Source organism: Rhinopithecus roxellana, chromosome 18, assembly GCF_007565055.1.
Source record: "Rhinopithecus roxellana isolate Shanxi Qingling chromosome 18, ASM756505v1, whole genome shotgun sequence".
NCBI lineage: Eukaryota > Metazoa > Chordata > Mammalia > Primates > Cercopithecidae > Rhinopithecus > Rhinopithecus roxellana.
Window position 1 is genome coordinate 11,614,813 of NC_044566.1, and position 21,800 is coordinate 11,636,612.

At 38.2% G+C, this 21,800-nt stretch overlaps 1 protein-coding gene and 1 pseudogene across 1 annotated transcript in view; both read left to right on the forward strand.

Annotated features, from left to right (window-relative positions):
• LOC115894612 (sodium leak channel non-selective protein-like) overlaps window positions 1-21,800 on the forward strand; it is a 151,314-nt gene that overhangs the window by 13,948 nt on the left and 115,566 nt on the right. The window contains exons 2-3 of the mRNA XM_030922409.1: window positions 4,413-4,559; window positions 8,146-8,328. Of these exons, the coding sequence (XP_030778269.1) occupies window positions 4,452-4,559; window positions 8,146-8,328 (291 nt within the window). The 5' untranslated portion in view covers window positions 4,413-4,451. The remainder of the gene's footprint in view (window positions 1-4,412; window positions 4,560-8,145; window positions 8,329-21,800) is intronic.
• Window positions 20,759-21,767, forward strand: LOC104655068 (annotated as a pseudogene).

A 21,800-nucleotide genomic window follows, 5' to 3' on the forward strand; every position in this document is an offset into this window, starting at 1 on the left:
AATTGCTATCACAGAATACAAAAACTGGATCTTAACCATTTAAAACAGGAATGAACATGAGATGAATGAATGTTTCCTGAGTTGCTATAAGCTGTTTCTGAGTAAAAAATTTATTAATGGACACATTGTGACTGTGCAGCCTCTCTCCCGATATTGAGCTATTTAAATACCAACTTCTTTTAATAAATGTGGGAAACATTTTGAAAGCCAGGTTTTTCAAACCTTGTGTACTGTCTTATGAAGGACACTTCGGTAAACAGAAAAAAGAGATATTGGCTTATAAAAACATAATAGTGATAAGGCTAAGATACACAGAAGCAATTTCCTATCAAAATAATAAGCTTACCTAGGATACTTAAATATCCCTACTGGTTTTTATCAGAGGAATAATAGGTCTGCCAGTATGCAGTTATATTGATTCAACATGAATGAAGGCATAAAACAATATTTCTGTTTGTAAATGAAAATTACAATCAACCACCTAAAATTAATTTTGAATTCCTCATGTGTTTGTAACTTAAATTTACTTTACTTTACTACTTGAATATAATATTTAATAGTATTAAATCAGTGAAATTTCTAGAGATCCAGGAGCTACTTGTTGAGTTTTTATATATGTGTGGATTAGCCAGGTATCTTTGGAGCTTAGATCATTTCTTGGGCACTGTTTGAAGTGGCACCTGGGAGCAGGTAAAGTGAAGGTAAATGTGAGTGACAGCTAATGTCATTCAGTTTTAATCACACTGTTTTGGTTGGTCAGATAAAACTAAATTGGGAATTTTTAAAAAACAGTAAATTCTGGACATGTATTTTTCTAGATAAATAAATCCATAATCAAAAATCATTTTTGCTTTAGATGGCGTATTGATAATAAAGGTGCATGGAATTTATATGCCCATTGTCTCCACTGCTCAATGAAAGAGGACTTGTGGAAAGATCTATAAAATTCCTCATATAATCTTTGAACTACATGGTGAAACCACTCTTTTACTTGCTTCTTTGTACTGTCATCTTGAAGGATTTCTAAAAGATTCTATGTACACTCAGTATTTGGATGTGTAGGAGACTGTCATTGAAGAGGCATCTCAAATTGAGGCCACCAGAAGGAACTCTGGTGTTCCTTCCCCACTACCAGTAAATCAGAGAGAGAAAAAAAAAAAAAAAAAAACACTTTAAATACTCTGCATCTGTTTACATGGGATATCAAAGAGTTCCAAACTCCAATTATATAACATAAATTAATTAGTGCAGCCTAGTGCAAAGCCCATATTCAAACTCAATATTCAGGGCAATAACAGCCTGGAAATACCTAGCATGTCTTAAAGCCAGTTAGCTTTTTTCTTTTGGGAATAGGAGGTGTATGAGTCTGTTTTCACCCTTCTGTAAAGAAATCCCTGAGACTGGGTAATTTATAAAGGAAAGAGGTTTAATTGACTCCATTCTGCATGGCTGGGGAGGCTTCAGGAAACTTACAATCATGGTGGAAGACACCTTCTTCACAAGGCAGCAGGAGAGAGAAAGAGTGTGTGAAGTAGGAACTGTCAAACACTTATAAAACCCATCAGATCTTGTGAGAACTCACTCACTATCATGAGAACAGCATGGGGGAAAACCGCCGCCATAATTCAACCCCTCCCTCCACACATGGGGATTGTGGGGATTATAATTCAAGATGAAATTTGGTGGGGGACACAGGCAACCCGTATCAGGAGAGTTAGGCAGAGATACCTGCCCAGGGAGATAAAGGAGCACGTAGTGATCGAAGTAGGTGCTCAATACAGGCAATCAGATTTGGAGCTGCTTTGTTCTGAGTTTCCGTATTTTCTTTTCTTTTCCAGTAAAAACTGCATCTGTACACATACACACACACACACACATACACACTGCAAACATGTTCTTGTTCTTTTTGAACTCCGGTGAGGACTAAGTGGCACCCATTGTCCCTTAGTTAGGTTTTTTTCTCTAGATCCATGGAGCACCAGATAGGAGAGCCAGTGAACCCGCCTGATGTTAAAACTGCAGGGCTTTCTACTTATGGCTAGCCAAGTTTTCCCAGCACCATTTATTAAATAGGGAATCCTTTCCCCATTTCTTGTTTCTCTCAGGTTTGTCAAAGATCAGATGGCTGTAGATGTGTGGTATTATTTCTGAGGACTCTGTTCTGTTCCATTGGTCTATATCTCTGTTTTGGTACCAGTACCATGCTGTTTTGGTTACTGTAGCCTTGTAGTATAGTTTGAAGTCAGGTAGCATGATGCCTCCAGCTTTGTTCTTATGACTTAGGATTGTCTTGGCAATGCGGGCTCTTTTTTGGTTCCATATGAACTTTAAAGCCGTTTTTTCCAATTCTGTGAAGAAACTCATTGGTAGCTTGATGGGGATGGCATTGAATCTATAAATAACCTTGGGCAGTGTGGCCATTTTCACGATATTGATTCTTCCTATCCATGAGCATGGTATGTTCTTCCATTTGTTTGTGTCCTCTTTTATTTCACTGAGCAGTGGTTTGTAGTTCTCCTTGAAGAGGTCCTTGACATCCCTTGTAAGTTGGATTCCTAGGTATTTTATTCTCTTTGAAGCAATTGTGAATGGAAGTTCATTCCTGATTTGGCTCTCTATTTGTCTGTTACTGGTGTATAAGAATGCTATAAAGACACATGCACATGTATGCTTATTGCGGCACTATTCACAATAGCAAAGACTTGGAATCAACCCAAATGTCCATCTGTGACAGACTGGATTAAGAAAATGTGGCACATATACACCATGGAATACTATGCAGCCATGAAAAAGGATGAGTTTGCATTCTTTGTAGGGACATGGATGCAGCTGGAAACCATCATTCTTAGCAAACTGTCACAAGAAGAGAAAACCAAACACCGCATGTTCTCACTCATAGGTGGGAACTGAACAATGACATCACTTGGACTCGGGAAGGGGAACATCACACATCGGGGCCTATCATGGGGAGTGGGGAGGGGGGAGGGATTGCATTGGGAGTTATACCTGATATAAATAACGAATTGATGGGTGCTGACAAGTTGATGGGTGCAGCACACCAACATGGCACAAGTATACATATGTAACAAACCTGCACGTTATGCACATGTACCCTAGAACTTAAAGTATAATAATAATAAAAAAAAAAAACTGCAGGGCTATGTTTTCATTTTCCTGGCTCGGCACAGCTGTGCACTGCCTGAAGCGCTCTTTTTCTCTGTTACCTGCCTTGAGAAATTCTCTTAATAGTCCTCAGCTTCAGCATGGTCAACTCTAAACCCCTTACGCGTTGTAGTCAAACAGAGCTTATTTTAATTTCAAGTTTGCTTGGATGGCCTTGGTCAAGTTATTACCTGCCTTGAGGCTGGCTTTTCTCGTGCATGTATAAGAAGATGAGATTTTTTATTTTTTATTTTTTGGTTAGGGCTGTTGTAAAGATCAAATAAAATATAATTGCCAAGTATCCCAAACATGGTATATATCCATAGCCATTAGTTCCTCACCTTCCTTTAGGACTCAATCCAGGTGCTAATCAAATGGGAATCTCACAGTCCACTCAGGGATCTTCAGGTACCACCTGCCTTTATAACAATTCTTCTCACACTGTATTGCACTTACTTGCTATTTGAGTCCTGAGGACTGACATAAAATAGCCCCCTTTCAAGTGACTGCTGAGTTGTGGAAGGCGATAGCAATGGCCACAGGGAGGTGATGTCTGTCACAGGATGTAGATGTTTCAGAATTGTGGAAATTTAAGCAGTAAGCTGGCATCTCATCTCCCACCTCAGTGTAATTTCATGAAAAATTTACTTCAGAGTAGCTGGAAGAATTTAGATAATCACTGCATTCATTTAAAAAAATCTCCATTTAGAGGAGGTTCTTCCCCCATTCTTTCTGGCCTCACTCCCCTCTGGGGAGGACAAAATTGGGAAATCGGCTTGGGACTACTGTTGGAAGTAAGAGATGTCTGTGAATCTCATGTTAAATTAACACTGGGGAAATCATGGGGAAGATCTGTGCATTTCGTCTGTATTAGTCAGCAGTGTTCTAGCACAGAGCATCTGTATGTGGAGACAGCTTTAGGTATAAGAGCATATGTCCAGAAAGATTTTCCCAATAATATGTCTGCCCTAAGATACAAACCATTTTACTCTATCTATTCTAAATCACTAGCCTCTAAACTGCTTATGAAGTGCATAAAATAATCTACTGCATTGGGAGAAAAAAAATCAAGCTTCTATTGGTGTTAATTTTGTCTCATCCTTTTAAGTTTCCATTTTCATGTGTTCTTTATACACTATGGAATAGAACACATGTATGCCTTACAAATACATAGATATATGTGGGGAACTCAATTTTTTGATGAGAGCAAAGATGGTTTAGATGACAAATACAACTTTTCCTTTTCCCAGACTGTGGTTTTGTGCTTGCTCACCAAAGCTAATCTCAGCATGCTCAAAAGGAAGCAGAGTTCCAGGGTGGAAGCCCAGCCAGTCACTGACTTTGGTCCTGATGAGTCTCTGTCGGATAACGCTGACATCCTCTGGATTAACAAACCAGTAAGTTTCTTCTTTGAGTATGGAGAAGCGTAAGTGGATGTAAGAGAAATTTGATTGACAAATGCAAATATCATGTACCTTTGGCTTCAAAATGTCTGAGCTGCAGTAGAATATGGATGAGGTTCAGAGTCTGGAAGTAGAGAACAATCCAATGAAATAGTGAGATGCCGCTATGAGTTACTCACATGGGAAGATGCACTGGGTGGTCCAATCCCCTCCCCTCCCCTCCCCTCCCCACACTGTGCACCCTGTCCTCAGAGTCACGCGGTGTAGTGATGATACCACTTCTCAGGCTGATCCAAATCTGGGGTCCATGATGAGCAACCTGTTCTTAACGAACTTCCTTTACTTGTTGTCAACATGCCTGAATCCATGAGACAATAAGCACATGCTTGGAATTAAAGGTCTCCTTCTGATTTGCAAGTTTTGAGTAAAAGGTCAATGAGATAATGGATAGTATCTCTGAAGAATTTGTCACCTTTGCCGCCTAATTAAGTTGATGAGGATTTGAGAGGAAGAACTGCTAGGCTAGGCGCCACTGTATGCCAGAAAGCATAGCAACCAGAGCTAAGTCTGACAGGCGTGCATGTCCATGAGTGTTGAAAACTCAGCTCTACAAAACCAAGCAGGATCAACTTCTTACTCACCTCATGGTTGATGCTGAAGTAACAAAAGGAAATGACCTGTTGCCTCTTGCAGTGCTTGTCTTTCCCCTAACCATGATACACACAGGATCTGCTTGGACTCTTTGCTGTCCTTCCCAATCTGTCTTCCTCTAATCTGCCCTCCAAATTACTTCCCCAGCCTGCTCACATTTCTTTATCTATTTCTGTTTTTATTCACATCACCCTTCTGCTTTATAATCATGGAAACATCTCTATTACCTTCATTACAAATGAAAATCTGTTAGTATGACATTCCTACTTCTTTTCATTCAGAACCTAACCTGTCCAGTAACTGCTCCTTTCCCATGTCAGCACAACATCCACTCAAGCCCCGTCAGCAGCCTCCTACTCCTCTAGGCTCTCTGGCTTGTTCACATTGCTTTCCTTTGCTCGTACTGCCCCCTGGCCCCAGTGACCCTTTCCCAGCTCCTCTGATGAGTCAAATCCTCCTCATCCATTAGGACTGGCTGAGATGTCACCCCTGGCATCCTCCTCTGAAAGGCTTATTTCCACCACAGACGGAATGAACCTCTCTTCTCTTTCCACTTAGCCTGTTTTATATTTGTATATAAATTGAATGTTATCTATAAATAACTATATTTTATATACATCATATGTGTATATTTACATTATATACATTATAGATCATGTATGTATATAATACATATATTTATGGATCTATTGTCTTATGTATATATACATGTTATATGCACACACATAAACATATAACAGGTTATATAGATATCACATATGTACACATTACATATACACATATGTTATATGTGTTAACACTATGCATATTACCTATACATATAAATGTCATGTGTGTATAACATTTATACCTGTTATATATGCATATGTGTTATATGCATGTACGATATACATATATGCATATAACATGTATGTGTAATATGTGCATGTGTTATATACATGAGACAATATACATAATATATGTATGTCTTATCTAGAACATGAACATGTTTTATAATGTTATATAATATAACATGTTTTTGCCTCTTACAGTGCTTGTCTTTCCCCTAACCATGATACATGCAGCATCTGCATGGACTCTTTGTTTTCCTTCCCAGTCTTTCTCTAACCTGCCCTCCAGACTACATGTATTTACATGTATGTGTATATACACATAATGTATTATATACATACATATAACATGATATGGGTATATACACACATTTTACAGATATATAATATATTCAAAGATGTTTTACTTCTTGGACTGCAAAATAGGAGTCGGAAGTGTGTTGCTTCCATGTTTTGTTTTCCACACCCAGCGTTCTGACACATAGTAGGCCTTTGTTCACGCTTAGAGAATTGAATGGAATAGAGAATGAAGCACCCCTAACTCTTTCTTAGTGTCCACCTTATTACAGAACTTTCTGCGAAGTTATGAAGAAGTTAGTATCAAAGATGTAGCCTTGGAGGCACTTACTGAAATTATTAATGCTTCATTAAAATCCTGTCTTTAAACTAAAAACTGGTTTGTTGTTGAAGAACCTATATTTGGAAGCTCTTTTGTGTAATTAGATTCTTTACGTTAAAAGTCCAGATGGGGCTAAATTCACACACCGATGTTTATTGAAGTGCTTCCAAATTGCATGAAAGATACATCAGCCCTTAAAGTAAATTGCATCATCAGTGGCTTGTGTGTTATGGAATTAGCAGCATAGTATCTTCATGTAAATATTATAACTGTCAGATAAATATTATAACCCACTCATCAGCTGCAAGTGTCTGAATCTCCTGAAAGTTCTGACAGTCTTTTCTATTTTTCATCTTGAGTGTTTGCTAGTATACATAGCTGCAGAATCCATCTACCACAAACCTAAATTTTTTTCAGAGAGTATAATATCAAAGAATTATCATGATTTCATATAGGTCCAAGATAGTCAATAAAAACATATTTGGATTACGTTCAAGAATTGTGTACTAATTGATTAACTGGTGACATTGATTGTGTGGGCCTAGCATGGAGATGCAGTTAAGTATTTTTTTTTAACCCTAGATACTAGTTTTTGTAATAAAATATTGAGTATGAGTGATTGTATGTCCTGTACATATATTCGTGTAAACACAAACATACTTATCTTTAATTCTTTCTTCTTATTTTGGGGTTAAAGAAAATCATCAGATAGCAGACATGCCTCTAGTGTTGCACAGAAAGTTATTTTATGGAATTTTGAAAGATGTATGGTCTAAATTTGTATAAAATATGTTCTCCAAAATAAAGAGAAAAATCTATTCATTATTTTTTTAAATGTAGGATGAGACCAGATTTTTAAAAAGTTTCTTTGTATTTTTATACAAAGACATTATACATAAGATACAAATAGAAAGGAAATTCTAAATATGGGATGTGTTATGTATCAAATCATTTAAAAAGCATTTCTGATCTACTATGATAGGCCCTTGTGCGAGATGTTAGGGAAGTTACAGTAAATATAGTATGACCCCTAATTCTAGGTACTTATAGTACAAAAATGAAAAAAAATAATGGCACATCAAGTTCCTATATGACTAAATTACAAACACATATTTTAATTGAACCAGAATCTTCCTATATTGTAGTCCGATGCCAGGAGGTTATCAGATGTTTTGTTGAGCCTGATCAGGTTCCATCTAGGCTTTGAGTCTTTGTAATGCATGACCACAGAAATGCCTCCACCTTTCTATCTTAATGTGTTTATGTGGAAAATAGGTGACTTGAGAATTAAATGATATAAAAACATGTGAAAATATTTTAGCACATTATATGCACTTAGATGTTAGTTTTCTTCTTCTTTAACTCCGTATTAGTGAACTATTTTAACTTCAGTATTATGTTTTCCACTTAGTGTGGTTCATAATACAAGTTTGAGATTTCAGTTATGGCGCCATGTAATAACTCTGGACCATCATTGCAGTGGGTTCACTCTTTGCTGCGCATCTGTGCCATCATCAGCGTCATTTCTGTTTGTATGAATACGCCAATGACCTTCGAGCACTATCCTCCACTTCAGTATGTGACTTTCACTTTGGATACATTATTGATGTTTCTCTACACAGCAGAGATGATAGCAAAAATGCACATCCGGGGCATTGTCAAGGTAAGCATTCCCATGTCATTTAAACTAAGAACCTAAATGCATCGAAAATCTTAATCCGTTTATCATATTTGCGTGTTCATTTCAGTAAAACAAAACATCATTTTATCTTATACATATGGAAGACCTTTTTAAAAAGGCATAACTCCAGAGATTGGGAGAAATTGTGGCATGAGACTATTTTAAAAGTTAAATAAATTTTATAAGACACAAAGTCTTGGAATATCTGGGAAGGAACAAGATGGTCTGACTAATAGCTGTGTGAAGTCCAGAGTAGGGTTATTCATGCCACCTAGGGCTGAGCCCGCGACCCAGTACAGGGGCTGGCCCAGAGAAGCACCTTATTTTTTGTTGACTTATGGAGTGCAGCATCAGAGTCACATGGTAGAGTTAGAGCATGATAATATTGTAGCAGGATGTCATTTACTTGATGTGTTTTGAAGATATGAAAGGATAAAAAAAAAAAAAGGACATGAGACAGCAAAATTTTCTGGGACCAAAAGAAAAATAATGTGTCATGTGAAATTAGTAACAATTGGAAACAAAATAAATACAAAAAAAATTTTTTTTTTTTTTTTTTTTTTTTTGAGACCGAGTCTCGCTCTGTCGCCCAGGCTGCAGTGCAGTGGCCGGATCTCAGCTCACTGCAAGCTCCGCCTCCCGGGTTCACGCCATTCTCCTGCCTCAGCCTCCCGAGTAGCTGGGACTACAGGCGCCCGCCACCTCCCCCGGCTAGTTTTTTGTATTTTTTTAGTAGAGACGGGGTTTCACCGTATTAGCCAGGATGGTCTCGATCTCCTGACCTTGTGATCCGCCCGTCTAATACCAAAATTTTTAATCGGAAAACAAAGGAAAAGAAAAAAAGAAAATTTCTGTCACTGGATGTCTTTTCCTTTTGTAGCACTGATCTTTACATAGGTTAAACATATGTAGATGATGCTGTCCCTAGAGTATTTAAAATTGTACTATTTGGGGAAACAGTAATAGCAGTGCAGATTTTACGGTTTGACAAGTGACAGACGACTCAGATCCTAGTTCTTTCACTTACTGTTGTATCAGCATCTCAAGTTAGCTAATTTTGGTGGGAAAGTATTTTATTTTTCCCACAAGGATTCCCAAAAGTACAAGGATTTTGAAAATCTACTGAGACAATGTAATGATAAGTCAATTTCATTGCTTCTCTTTTATACATAATTCATGTGTGCCATCCTTGAAAGACAGAGATCACAGACAATGCATTACCAGGTTCATGTTTAACTTTTTATTGTGGACTTTAAAACATTTACCCCAAAGTATATTACAGTTATAATGTGAATCCCTGTAACTAAACATCAACAATTATCAATATTAAGCCAATTCTGTTTCATTTTAAAGCAAATCTGAGAAACCAAGTCATTTCAGAAATCATTCCTTTTGTATTGATGACTGATAACATTTTCTTTTTTATATAACCACCATACCATTACATATATAGCAATATTTTATATATGAGAAAATATTTGTAACAAGACTTAGCAATAATTCCGTAGTGTAGGCTAATACACAATCCGTGTTCATATTTCCTGAATTATCACAAATTTTTTTTTAATAGTTGGTTTCTTCAAATCAAGACTCAGACATGGTTTACATAGTATATTTGATTGATTTGTTTTTGTTTTTGAGATGGAGTTTCGCTCTTGTTGCCCAGGCTGGAGTGCAATGGCACGATCTCGGCTCACTGCAACCTCTGCCTCCTGCGTTCAAGCGATTCTCCTGCCTCAGCCTCCCGAGTAGCTGGGATGACAGGCATGAGCTACCATCCCTGGCTAATTTTGTATTTTCAGTAGAGATCGGGCTTCCCCATGTTGGTCTCGAACTCCCGGCCTCAGGTGATCCGCCTGTCTCACCCTCCCACTTATGTTTCTTAAGTCTCCTTTAAGTCTCTGTAAGTCCATTAAGTTTCAGCTTTTCACATCCTGCAAAAAAATTATCTGGGTCATTGATCCATTGGGAAACATGTGTCTTTTGTCTTGTGGAAGATTCTACATTTGAGATTTGGCTGATTGCTTCCAGATGGTGCCCTTTAATAGTTTCTGTGGACTCCGTGTCCTCTGAACTGCTTTGTGTTTTGACCAGCAATGCCCACAGGTGCTTCTTTTCCACATGGTCACCGCAAAATATGTCAGACTTCTGGATATTTGCCAGTCTGAAGGGTGGGAAACGGTCATCCACTGTAGTTTTAATTTGCATTTCCCTTTTGAGAGTGAGGTTACGCGGGATTTTATGTCTCAAGAGCCATTTTTAAGTTGCATTTTTTCATTCAGATTTTGGCCACTCTATGTGTGTTAGAAGTATCAGCCCTTTGTGCTATAACTTGCAATTGTTTTTCCCAGTTTGCCTTTGTCATTGGCTTGGTTCGTGGTTATTTGTACCATACACAATTCTTATCCACATCATGGACAGGCTTTCCATTGTCTGCATTTTATGTCATATAGGAGTGTTTTTTAGGTTTCCTCATATAGATTTTGCACATTCTTAGTTATATTTATGCTTTGGTATTTTATGTAATCATTTTGTTATCTGTATGAGGTCTTATCTTCCGTTACCTATTCTAACTTGTTCTTTTAAATGAAGGCTGTTGGTTTCTATACATTAATATTATATTCTGCTAGTTTACTAAATGTGCTAGATTCTTGTATTAGTCATAATAGTTTTCCTGCTAATTCTTTTGATGCTTCCATATCGTCATATCATATGCAAATAAAGAAAGATTTGTTTTTTTTTTTCTAATTTTATGCTACAATTGCTTTTACTTACTGAAAGTAAAATAAATGAATTGACTAACACTGTCGGTAAAATTTTAATAGTAATAGAGGTAGTGAGCATTTTTGTTTTGGTTTGGTTTATCTAGAACACCTCTGGTGTTTCTTCATTAACTAGTTTGAAAAATTGGGGTTTGAAGTACGTATACATGATCAGATTAAGTGAATAAACATTAATTTCACATTTTGAGAGTTGTATCATGACTAGCTTTTTAATTTGTCAGATGGTTATTTTTAATTTGTCAAATTATAATTTTTTCCTTAGTGCTTGTAAGAGAAGAGATTTTTAAACATTGAGTTATCCTTCCATTCCTATAAAGAAAAATCCCTACTGGGTCAACATACATTTTTATTCTATTTTAATGTGCTATTTTGTTATATATGTTATTATTTTCCTTGTTTTAAATTTGGTCTGATCTTTGCCGGGTTTTGATATTAGATTTTTCATGTGTGTGTAGGTGGTGGGCATGTATGCATGCTATAAAATAGTCTGAGCACTCTTGAATTGTATTCACAGGTGTATAAACCACCTGTGAAACCATCTGGTCCTGCTGCTTTTTTGTGGGGCTTCCTTTGTGGTATTTCCTATTTCTTCTATGGAAATTAGCTGTTTTATTTTTAGTTTTATTTTACGTTGTTTTGTTTTGTTTTGTTTTTGAGACGGAGTATGTCACTCTTGTTGCCCAGGTTGGAGTGCAGTGGCACAATCTCGTCTCACTGCAACCTCCGCCTCCTGGGTTCAAGCTATTCTCCTGCCTCAGCCTCCCAAGTAGTTGGGACTACAGGCACATGCCACCACGCCAGGCATATTTTGTGTATTTTTAGTAGAGATGGGGTTTCACCGTGTTGGCCAGGATGGTCTCGATCTCCTGACCTTGAGATCCACCCGCCTTGGCCTCCCAAAGTGCTGGGATTACAGGTGTGAGCCACCGTGCCAAGCCTATGTGTTCATTTTTTAGTAGAGACAAGATCTTGCTCTGTTGCCCAGGCTGGAGTGCGGTGGTGCAATCATAGCTCACTGCAACCTCCAACTCTTGGGCTCCAGAGATCCTCCCACCTCATCCTCCCATGTAGCTGGGACTACAGGTGTGTGCCACCATGTGTGGCTGATTTTTAAAACTTTTTTAGGAGAGAGGGTCTTGCTATGTTGCCCAGGTTGGTCTCCAACTCCTAGGCTCAAGTGATCCTCCCACCTTGGCCTCCCAAAGTGCTGGGATTACAGGTGTGAGTCACGGTGCTCAGTCAAAATTGTCTGTTTTGAACTTGCTTGGTCTACTGGGGTCTATTTGGTGAAGTATATTTTCTTAGGAAATTATCCCCTATTTTGTTTAATTATTTGGTAACATAGATTTGTGTAAATAGCTTTTATTCCCTCTGATTAATATTTTCTCCTGATTTTGTATTTTTTTGTTATTTCGATTAGAGTGTTTTGTTGTTCGGTTGGCTAGTAGTATTTTTTGTATGTTTTGTTCCATTTTGTTTTAGGTTAGCCAATTGATTTACTCATTTTGTTCATTTTTTTTTTTAAGAAGAATCAGCTTATTTAACTTAATTTTTGTTTTATATTTAGTAGTTTCTTTGTTTTATTTGGTTTACTTTGCTGGTCTGTTTCTAACTTTTCGAAGGTGTTTGTCTCACATTTTCATTTCTCGAGACTCTTAAATCTGCTGCTTCCTTGCCTTGTGGTTAAAATGTTAACCACAAGGATAATGTTAGCCAGCAGCATAAAATGTTACTGCTGAGAATGTTTTTTCATTCTAAGTAACTTGATCTTTTCTCCTGAATATGGAAAGAGACTTTCCCTTTATTGGTAAAGTCAGTAGTGCTATGAGAATGTATGTTATCTTTTTGTTGACAGCTATGGATATATTTTGCTAGGTTCATCATGTGATATTTATTTATTTTATTTCATTATCCTTCAGGATTCCTTTTGTATTCTAATTACACCTGGATCTGTGTTTTGGTCTTTCCTTTCCTTTGTTTTCTTTCCTTGTGTTTCTTTATGTTTTTATCTTTTCTATATCCTATTTCCCTTGCTTCACTCCCCATGCTGTCCTCTCACTCCTGCGTCCTCTGTATTTCCCTCCTCTTTCTCAAATGCCTTTTTCATTTCTTTTTCGTCATTTCCCGAACAGTTTTGGTTTTTTTTCTTTTCAGTCTCCTATCATTTAGACATCATTTCTGTGCTTTCCTTCTAGTTTTGTAATACTTTTGAAGGTTCTATTTGTTCAAATTTCTTTTGGTCATGGTGTCACATTCTATCATAGTCTTCATCTGCTTTGAGTGTTTATTTTCTATGTATACGTTTATGTATTATTTTATTATTTTTTACTATTTTTTTGAGACAGCGCCTTGCTCTGTTGCCCAGGCTGGAGTGCAATGGCTTGATCTCAGCTCACTGCACCCTCCGCCTCCCGGGTTCAAGCGATTCTCCTGCCTCAGCCTCCTGAGTAGGTTAGATTACAGGCACGCACCACCACACCCAGCTATTTTTTGTATTTTTAGTAGAAACGGAGTTTCACCATGTTGGCCAGGCTGGTCTCAAACTCCTGATCTTAGGTAATCCACCTGCCTCGGCCTTCCAAAGTGCTGGGATTACAGGCATGAGCCACTGTGCTTGGCCTATGTATTGTTTCATTCATCTTAGTCTACAATGTTTTCACAAGGGCTTCATCATGTTTTTCTTGTTGTTCACTTGAAATGGGAGTTTTTCCTGCACATTGAGTAGAGTACCCTCCGCATACTGTCAGTACGAGGGGTCCCTTCACTGTTGTTAACCTGATGGGTAAACATGGAGCCTTTCTGTGTACCGACCATCATGTTCTGAGCTCTGCTTCCTCTGGAATGCTGGCCCAATGATCAAATATTTCTTACCCACTGACCCTAGTGTCCCTGTTCTACTCAATTTCTCTTCTAAAGATGGGGCTGTGGTCTGGAAAGGAGTTTTTGTTGGGTATACTTAGGAGTTTCTAATGTTCCATTGCTTCTGATCTCTCTGCAGTTCCTTGGGGACATTGGTAGTCATTTGCTGTTGTTTTATTCCTCTGTTTTACAACTAGTTTACATTTCTACAAATTTTGCCATTTGTATTAAGGTGCACCTTCTGAAATATCTGCTCAGCATTCCACAAGTATTTATTAGTGATTTTGGGGTTATGGAATTCTACTGGTTTATGGAAGAGGTGGGCATCCTCCATGGCTTCAATGAACAGATTTCAAGATGATTCCAAAATCGTCTGTATCTTCCACAATGTGGCTAGGCTAGTTTTTATAAGCACTAGGTTTAGATAAGCATAGGCTCAGAAAACTGGGCCTGTCTCAGGAGGTCATATTGGGAGAAAGTTGGTCTCGGGAGAATGCTAGCATCTCTTTTATTCAGTTGTAACTGTACTCCCCTGGACATTGCCCAGCCCTAGCTCATGTTCTGTGATTCACTAGAGGGCTATGAATGGCCCTGTCACTTGTGTGTATTGGTTATCTGGGCCATGGCAACCTTTGCCCATGCATTGAAAGATCTGAATATTCTGGGTGAAGCATTTTGTGATTGAAATTGCCATGTGTTGACTTCTTCAAGGTTCCATTTGAATGAAACAAATGATTGACATTTTCCTAGAAGAAAACTTCCGTTTTTTAAGTTATTACACATTTAAGACTTGGATTTCACATCACTCAAATGATAGTAGGCACCCTGCTAACGGCCACAGTCTAACGAGAAAAAGAACAGTGGCATACTTAATACATAAATTATATGCTCATTCCCAAGTGAACAGAGTAGTGAGAGAACAGAAGTTTTAATAATTTAAATGTTAGAAGTTGAAGCAATAGTTAAAACAGAAAAAAATAATTTAGGACCAAATTGTTTTCAAAATGCTGTAAATTAACCATTTCCAGTATTTTAACATTTTCATCAACATTTGGGTGATGAGCTATTTACTACAACGAAAAATTTTTATTTTCAATCTGTAAGAAACAAAATTTAAAATGAAAATCAAATATGGTTTTTCTGGTTTTCATTCAGAAGTAATTGGATCAAATACAACTGTAATGCAGATTTTAGTAATATTGCACTGTTAACATCTTGAAGTAGTCAGCTCAACTTCATAGCTCAGTAAAACTGATATTTTATGTTTAAATGCTTGCTAACGTTTTAGTTAAATATGAGTTCTGGCTACCCTGAACCAAGCTTTAAATGTATCAACTCACTGAATTTTTACCATCATGGCCTGTATTATTGTTAGAGAGTAATAATTATATCAGTAACTACTGTCATTTTCATGATATTAAATCTAAGCCACAGCTTTATCATTTTCCTACTGCAGACTTCTTCAAACACGCATGTCATAACAGATACAGCTCAAAGAGTATATTGGGCTTGATATTACATTCTTATATTCAAAACTTAAGTTTTTAATTACTTTATTTTAGCAAAATGTCCTTTGTCACATTAAATATATGTTGCTAATTTACATTTTATTAACTTTGCATTTTTGTATTTGTAAATTTGTTTTGCTTTTACACTTACATGAGAAATGTGTACATATTGTAGGTATTTAAGTTACATCATAATAAAAGTACATCCGTCACATCGAGGCTCTATGATACCTTTCAGAGGATCTCTCTCTTACATTACTCAAGTTTGAGTTACTGTGCTTTCTTCAACTCTACCATAATTTTTTAAACTTTTATTAAGCACCTGTCTGCTATAAACCTTATCATTTTTCATACTTTTTCTACCTTAATACATTTGCCAACAGCACTGCAGTTTTCTCTCAATCTTTAGTCTCTTCACCCAGAGTAATTTGCAAATATGTGCTGTATTTTCTCGCTAACATTTAAGCTTGTATTTCTGCATGCATAAATGAGAACGTTATGAATATACATGTTCTATTTTAATCTTCAGGTTACACTTTTCATAATAAGTTTTCACATTGTTTGGAACAGAGTTGTGCAAATATGAAGTGTTTAATATTCACTGATTGCCAACTAAAATATTTCTAAGGAATAGTCAAATTTAGTTATTGAGTGAGCAGTACCTGTTAGCTTGTGTTCTGGGTGGAAAAGTGGGTGTGAGTTAATGTATACATATGCTAGTAATTTGGGGAATGCTAACCTGTTATTATTATTATTTTGTGTGTGTGTGTGTGTGCGTGTGTGAGACGGAGCCTCACTCTGTTGCCTGGGCTGGAGTGCAGTGGCCGGATCTCAGCTCACTGCAAGCTCCGCCTCCCAGGTTCATGCCATTCTCCTGCCTCAGCCTCCCGAGTAGCTGGGACTACAGGCACCCGCCACCTCGCCCGGCTATTTTTTTGTATTTTTTTAGTAGAGACGGGGTTTCACCGTGTTAGCCAGGATGGGCTCGATCTCCTGACCTCGTGATCCGCCCATCTCAGCCTCCCAAAGTGCTGGGATTACAGGCTTGAGCCACCGCGCCCGGCCCCTAACCTGTTATTTTTTAAGGAGTCTTTTCCATGCATAAAACTATGTTAGTCCATAAGAAAACATTTATAGAAGCAAACCAACGTATTTTTGCCCAGCCGTCATGCGCAATTCTTTAAAATTATACCTAGCCAATTTTGGCAATGTTATGGTATACCTAAGAGTCATACCTAATCGTTAAAGTAGTGTTATCCAGTGATACCTAGTTTATAAAATTATGCACAACGAAACAAACCCTGAAACTTTATTTTTCAATACGAACATGTCCAAGCTGTGGCTTCCTAGTGTTGCCTACTAATTTTATTGACATAGTAATTTGCCAAATATATATTAAAATATGTATAAATATAAAATATTTATGATATGAAAATGTTTAAGATATTTAAGATATAAATGTAATATAAGAAGGAGTTATATTCTTAAACCCAAGTAAGTACAGTTTCCAAGTTTTCTTTTAATCATCCAGCAACTATTTATTGAACACTTGCAATGAGCTCATCTCTGCCCTTGGAGAAGGGAAACACACAAAACTAAGGAGAGCCCCTGTCCTCAGAAAAAGCCTGGTTCACTCTGTGGAACAGACTTAGCACCTACAGGCACTCTTCATTTCCAACTTCCAATATATTTCTGAAAACATGCTGGATAGCATATTTTCAGAAAATAGGCACTTCTATTTCATTAATTTATATGGCAAAACTAATAATCTATTAGGGGAGCTCCGATCAATTTCTCCAAATATCACTACATCACCCTCATACCTATGCAAGTCAACCTGCGTATTTCTGCAAAATAAAAAGCATTTAAAACACCCCTTACCCAATTATTTGCACTAATCAAACCATAGTGGATGTTTTATATGTGTCCAAAAGTAACAGGAACTTTCTGTTATTAAGTAAATTTTAAAAATACATTAAAGTACCATCCACCATATTTTATTGAATTGTTGATATCATCAATTGTAAAAAAAAAAAAAAAAAAAAAAAAGCATCACTTCACAGATTCACAGGTCTCTAAGAAATAATAAAGGCTTCTAATTATACTTTGTCTGAAAGATGTAAGATTGTAATTGATGCATCAATTAGAAGATGCACCTGAATCCAGAAGTGTGCAACTGTGTTGGAGCAGGGTAGAGTGTGTTTTCGAATTGATGAAATATGGTAAAGTGGGCCTGGGTTGGTAAACTCAATCTTTGGATCTCGTGAAAGGCTAGCCTTCAGGGGAAGGGTAGGAAAGAGGAAGGTAACAATGCACTAGGGTTAAATAGTTAAGTAGGTAAACAGCGCTGGTACAAGATTTGGCCCAAAAGGCGAACAACAGAAATATACCTGTATTGCACACTATACCTTTGGCAGGATCCGTTGGCAACTTTAATGTGTCCATTGACACACGTGCAAATTCATTATGGTGATTCTTCTAGGTTCATAGTGATTCTGAGGCAAACATTTTTTGCAGATATAAATAGCAAATATTTGTACAGTGAGAGTCTACATAGAGAGGGACCTTCTTTTTTTTTTTATGAAAGGGCTTTAATAGTGGTCTGTAAAAGCTATGGGGGAGGCAGGCACAAAAAAGAAAAGGACCAAAACTCTCTGCTTGGGGATATCAGAGAAGTCTTGAAGAAAGAGGAATGTGAAACAATGCCCTGAAGGATGAGTAAGGTCTGTGGTAGAGGTGATGGAAGTAAGACAGAAGTAAGGGATCTCACGGGGAAAGAAAAGGAATATGTTGAGACACAAAGGTGTGGAACAGTGAGGTACATGCTGAGCTCAAAGGAGTCAGAAGTGGCAGATGGGCTGTGCACAGGAGGCAGCTGGAGAGGAGTTTGTGAGGCCAGACCTGGCGGCATCATGGAGGGCCCGACAGCCTCTGCAAGGAGTTCTGACTTCGTTCTGTGGTCAGTAAAGATGCTTGGAGGATTTTCATCTGAGAGTAGCACAATCTGATTTGTGTTTAAATGGTTCGCTCTGGAGGTAACATGCTGGATGCACAGCTGGTGAGAGAAACTGAAGCAGAAAGTCCTTCCGGCAAGAAATGTCTTTAACAATTTTTGTTGGAGGAATGCGTTTGTTTTAAGTGTTTTCCATCTTTTGTAATATTCCCCAAGCCTGAAGGTGCCTGCCAATCAATTCCCACTCCTCAGCAACTTTCTTCTAATTGCCTCCCTAATTCCTCTTCCTAGAAGCGTTCGCACTCACCAAATCCCTAGAGGTGAAAAGAAACTATTCGGATGATATATGTCTATGCTGATGCAGAGCACTTCATGTATAGCAGACTGTGAATTCTTTAGACCATTCTCAGTTGTCTGTTTCACATCTGGCAATAGATACAAGTAAAAGTAGCATGCATCCTTTAAGCACTGTTGAAGTAATATAAAATAATGCTGAGACACACTGACAGATGGGCCCTGGAAACTTGGGACAATGAATCCTGTGCTCATGAAACTACCAGTGCATATCATTTTGTCACTGCAAAATATATCCCTATAAATGTGTTTCCTTTTTCTGCTTGTTAAATACTTGCATGATATGTTGTTACTTTCTTATACCTTGTCATTGATTGGCAGTCTTCAAGTGTTTACCTTTATAAAAATCGACATACACAGCTCTTCAAGCACTCATCTCCTCAGCCAACAGAGTGCTGATTTTTGCCTGTAGCTCAAGCGCTCTCTGCCCTCCATTTCTTGTTGATGGAACAAACAAATTAAAACATTTCTTTCATATTTAAGGTGTTAAAATGTCTTGAGTACCACTGGTCATTCATATGTGTTAGCTTCTGGTTGCATATTTTAGAAGCGGGTTGCAAATATTATAACTTGAGCCTTAATACGGTAGGATTTTAAAAGATCTGGCCATGCTTATAAATGGAATCAAAGCAACTTTGACTACTGTGGCTAGGGCTTCTGATGATAATTTGATAAATATGCCAGATACAAAACGTAATCTAAGGTTGTATTTCAAAGTGTCAGATTTCAAGGTCTATATTCTACTTATTTAAAAGTATTATAAACTTATTGTGCCTTAGCGATTATTGATAATGATTAATATGATAGTAATTTTAATTCCTACCAATTCAACTGTATTTACAATTTCATGGTAATATATAAAATATGTAAACTGTAACTGTATTTGCGTGGCATGTTTAGTTCTGCTTATGCAAACTATGCTAATCCAGGAAGTATCCATAAGTCATCTCATGATCTCCTCTGTAATCTTTCATGGTTACAAAGGAGTCAGAAAGGAATAATTTCTTTTTAGAAGCAGTACAAGGCCGGGTGCGGTGGCTCAAGCCTATAATCCCAGCACTTTGGGAGGCCGAGACGGGCGGATCGCGAGGTCAGGAGATCGAGACCATCCTGGCTAACACGGTGAAACCCCGTCTCTACTAAAAACTACGAAGAACTAGCCGGGCGAGGTGGCGGCGCCTGTAGTCCCAGCTACCTGGGAGGCTGAGGCAGGAGAATGGCGTGAACCCGGGAGGCGGAGCTTGCAGTGAGCTGAGATCCGGCCACAGCACTCCAGCCTGGGTGACACAGCGAGACTCCATCTCAAAAAAAAAAAAAAAAAAAAAAAAAAGAAGCAATACAAATAATTTCAGTAAATAGATGGATGGATGGATGAATGCATTAAGAAATATTGACATCTTGCTGTGTACATTGTAATCTACAGAGGCTTTTTATTTAAGACATGGTTCATGTGCCTATCTCATCATTCATTTAATATCTGCTACATGTCACCCACTGTACTGGGTGCTGGAAACACAACCTTAACTTATCCTACTTAAAGTCTCAGGGTGTTATTCATCTTCAGAACACACTGAAACATTTACCATGAGGGGTAGACTTCTTTTTTTTTTTTCTGATATAACTCCAGAGAATACGTTCAGAGAAGATTTAAGTAGGAAACTCAAACTTCGCCATCAGATCCAATAAGTTGGAGAGACCGAATATGAATTCATGAAACAACCAGTATGGATTACAGAGGCGAATTCTCCGAGTAACATAAGATTTATTAGCACATTATTTATATACACAAGCTGAGTTGTCAGTTGTTGCATAATGCCTGAGTTAAGGTGATCAGATGAGGCTGTAGTTAGATCACTCTGGAAGAAAAGGTTGGCACAGACTTGGCAGAATTTTTCAGGAAGATGGACAGCATGAAAAACAATGAACATTAAAAAGCCAAAGACGAGCATTTGCGAGGCTCCGCTTCTACAAGTATGGAGAAGGCGAAAGGCAAGGAGACCTCCACAGAGAAGTCGAGGGAAGAGGATCAGCAGGCTTCTAATCAACCAAACATGATTGCTTTGCCAGGAACATCAGCAAAGGGAACCAAAGAAAAAATGTCTGTCAAAGGCAATAAAGTGCTCTGTCCTAAGAAGAAGGCAGAGTACAGTGACAACCTCAGACCTCAGAAGAAGATACCAATCCCTCCATTACCCTCTAAACTGCCACCTGTTAATCTGATTCACCAGGACATTCTGCGGGCCTGGTGCCAGCAATTGAAGCTGAGCTCCGAAGGCCAGAAATTGGATGCATATAAGCGCCTGTGTGCCTTTGCCTACCCAAATCAAAAGGATTTTCCTAGCACAGCAAAAGAGGCCAAAATCCGGAAATCATTGCAAAAAAAAGTAAAGGTGGAAAAAGGGGAAACGTCCCTGCAAAGTTCTGAGACACATCCTCCTGAAGTGGCCCTTCCCCCTGCGGAGGGGCCGCCTGCCCTGGAAGATTCCACTGCTCTGCTTGAGGGAGTTAATACAGTTGTGGTGACAACTTCTGCCCCAGAGGCTTTGTTGGCCTATTGGGTGAGAATTTCGGCCAGGGCGAGGACACCAGAGGCAGTGGAATCTCCACAAGAGGCCTGTGGTGTCAGGTGGTGTGTGGTCCATGGGAAAAGTCTCCCTGCAGACACAGATGGTTGGGTTCACCTGCAGTTTCATGCTGGTCAAGCCTGGGTTCCAGAAAAGCAAGAAGGGAGAGTGAGTGCACTCTTCTTGCTTCCTGCCTCAAATTTTCCACCCCCGCATCTTGAAGACAATATGTTGTGCCCCAAATGTGTTCACAGGAACAAGGTCTTAATAAAAAGCCTCCAATGGGAATAGAATATCAGGAAAAAGGCCACATCTATGGTAATTAATGGCAGAAAGTCTGGAGAGTCGGATTCCGCGGGGCTGCTGACTGGTGAACTCTGGTCCTCTGCACACCTGTTTATGGACCATGCAGATTAGTGGGGTGGCAGATGTT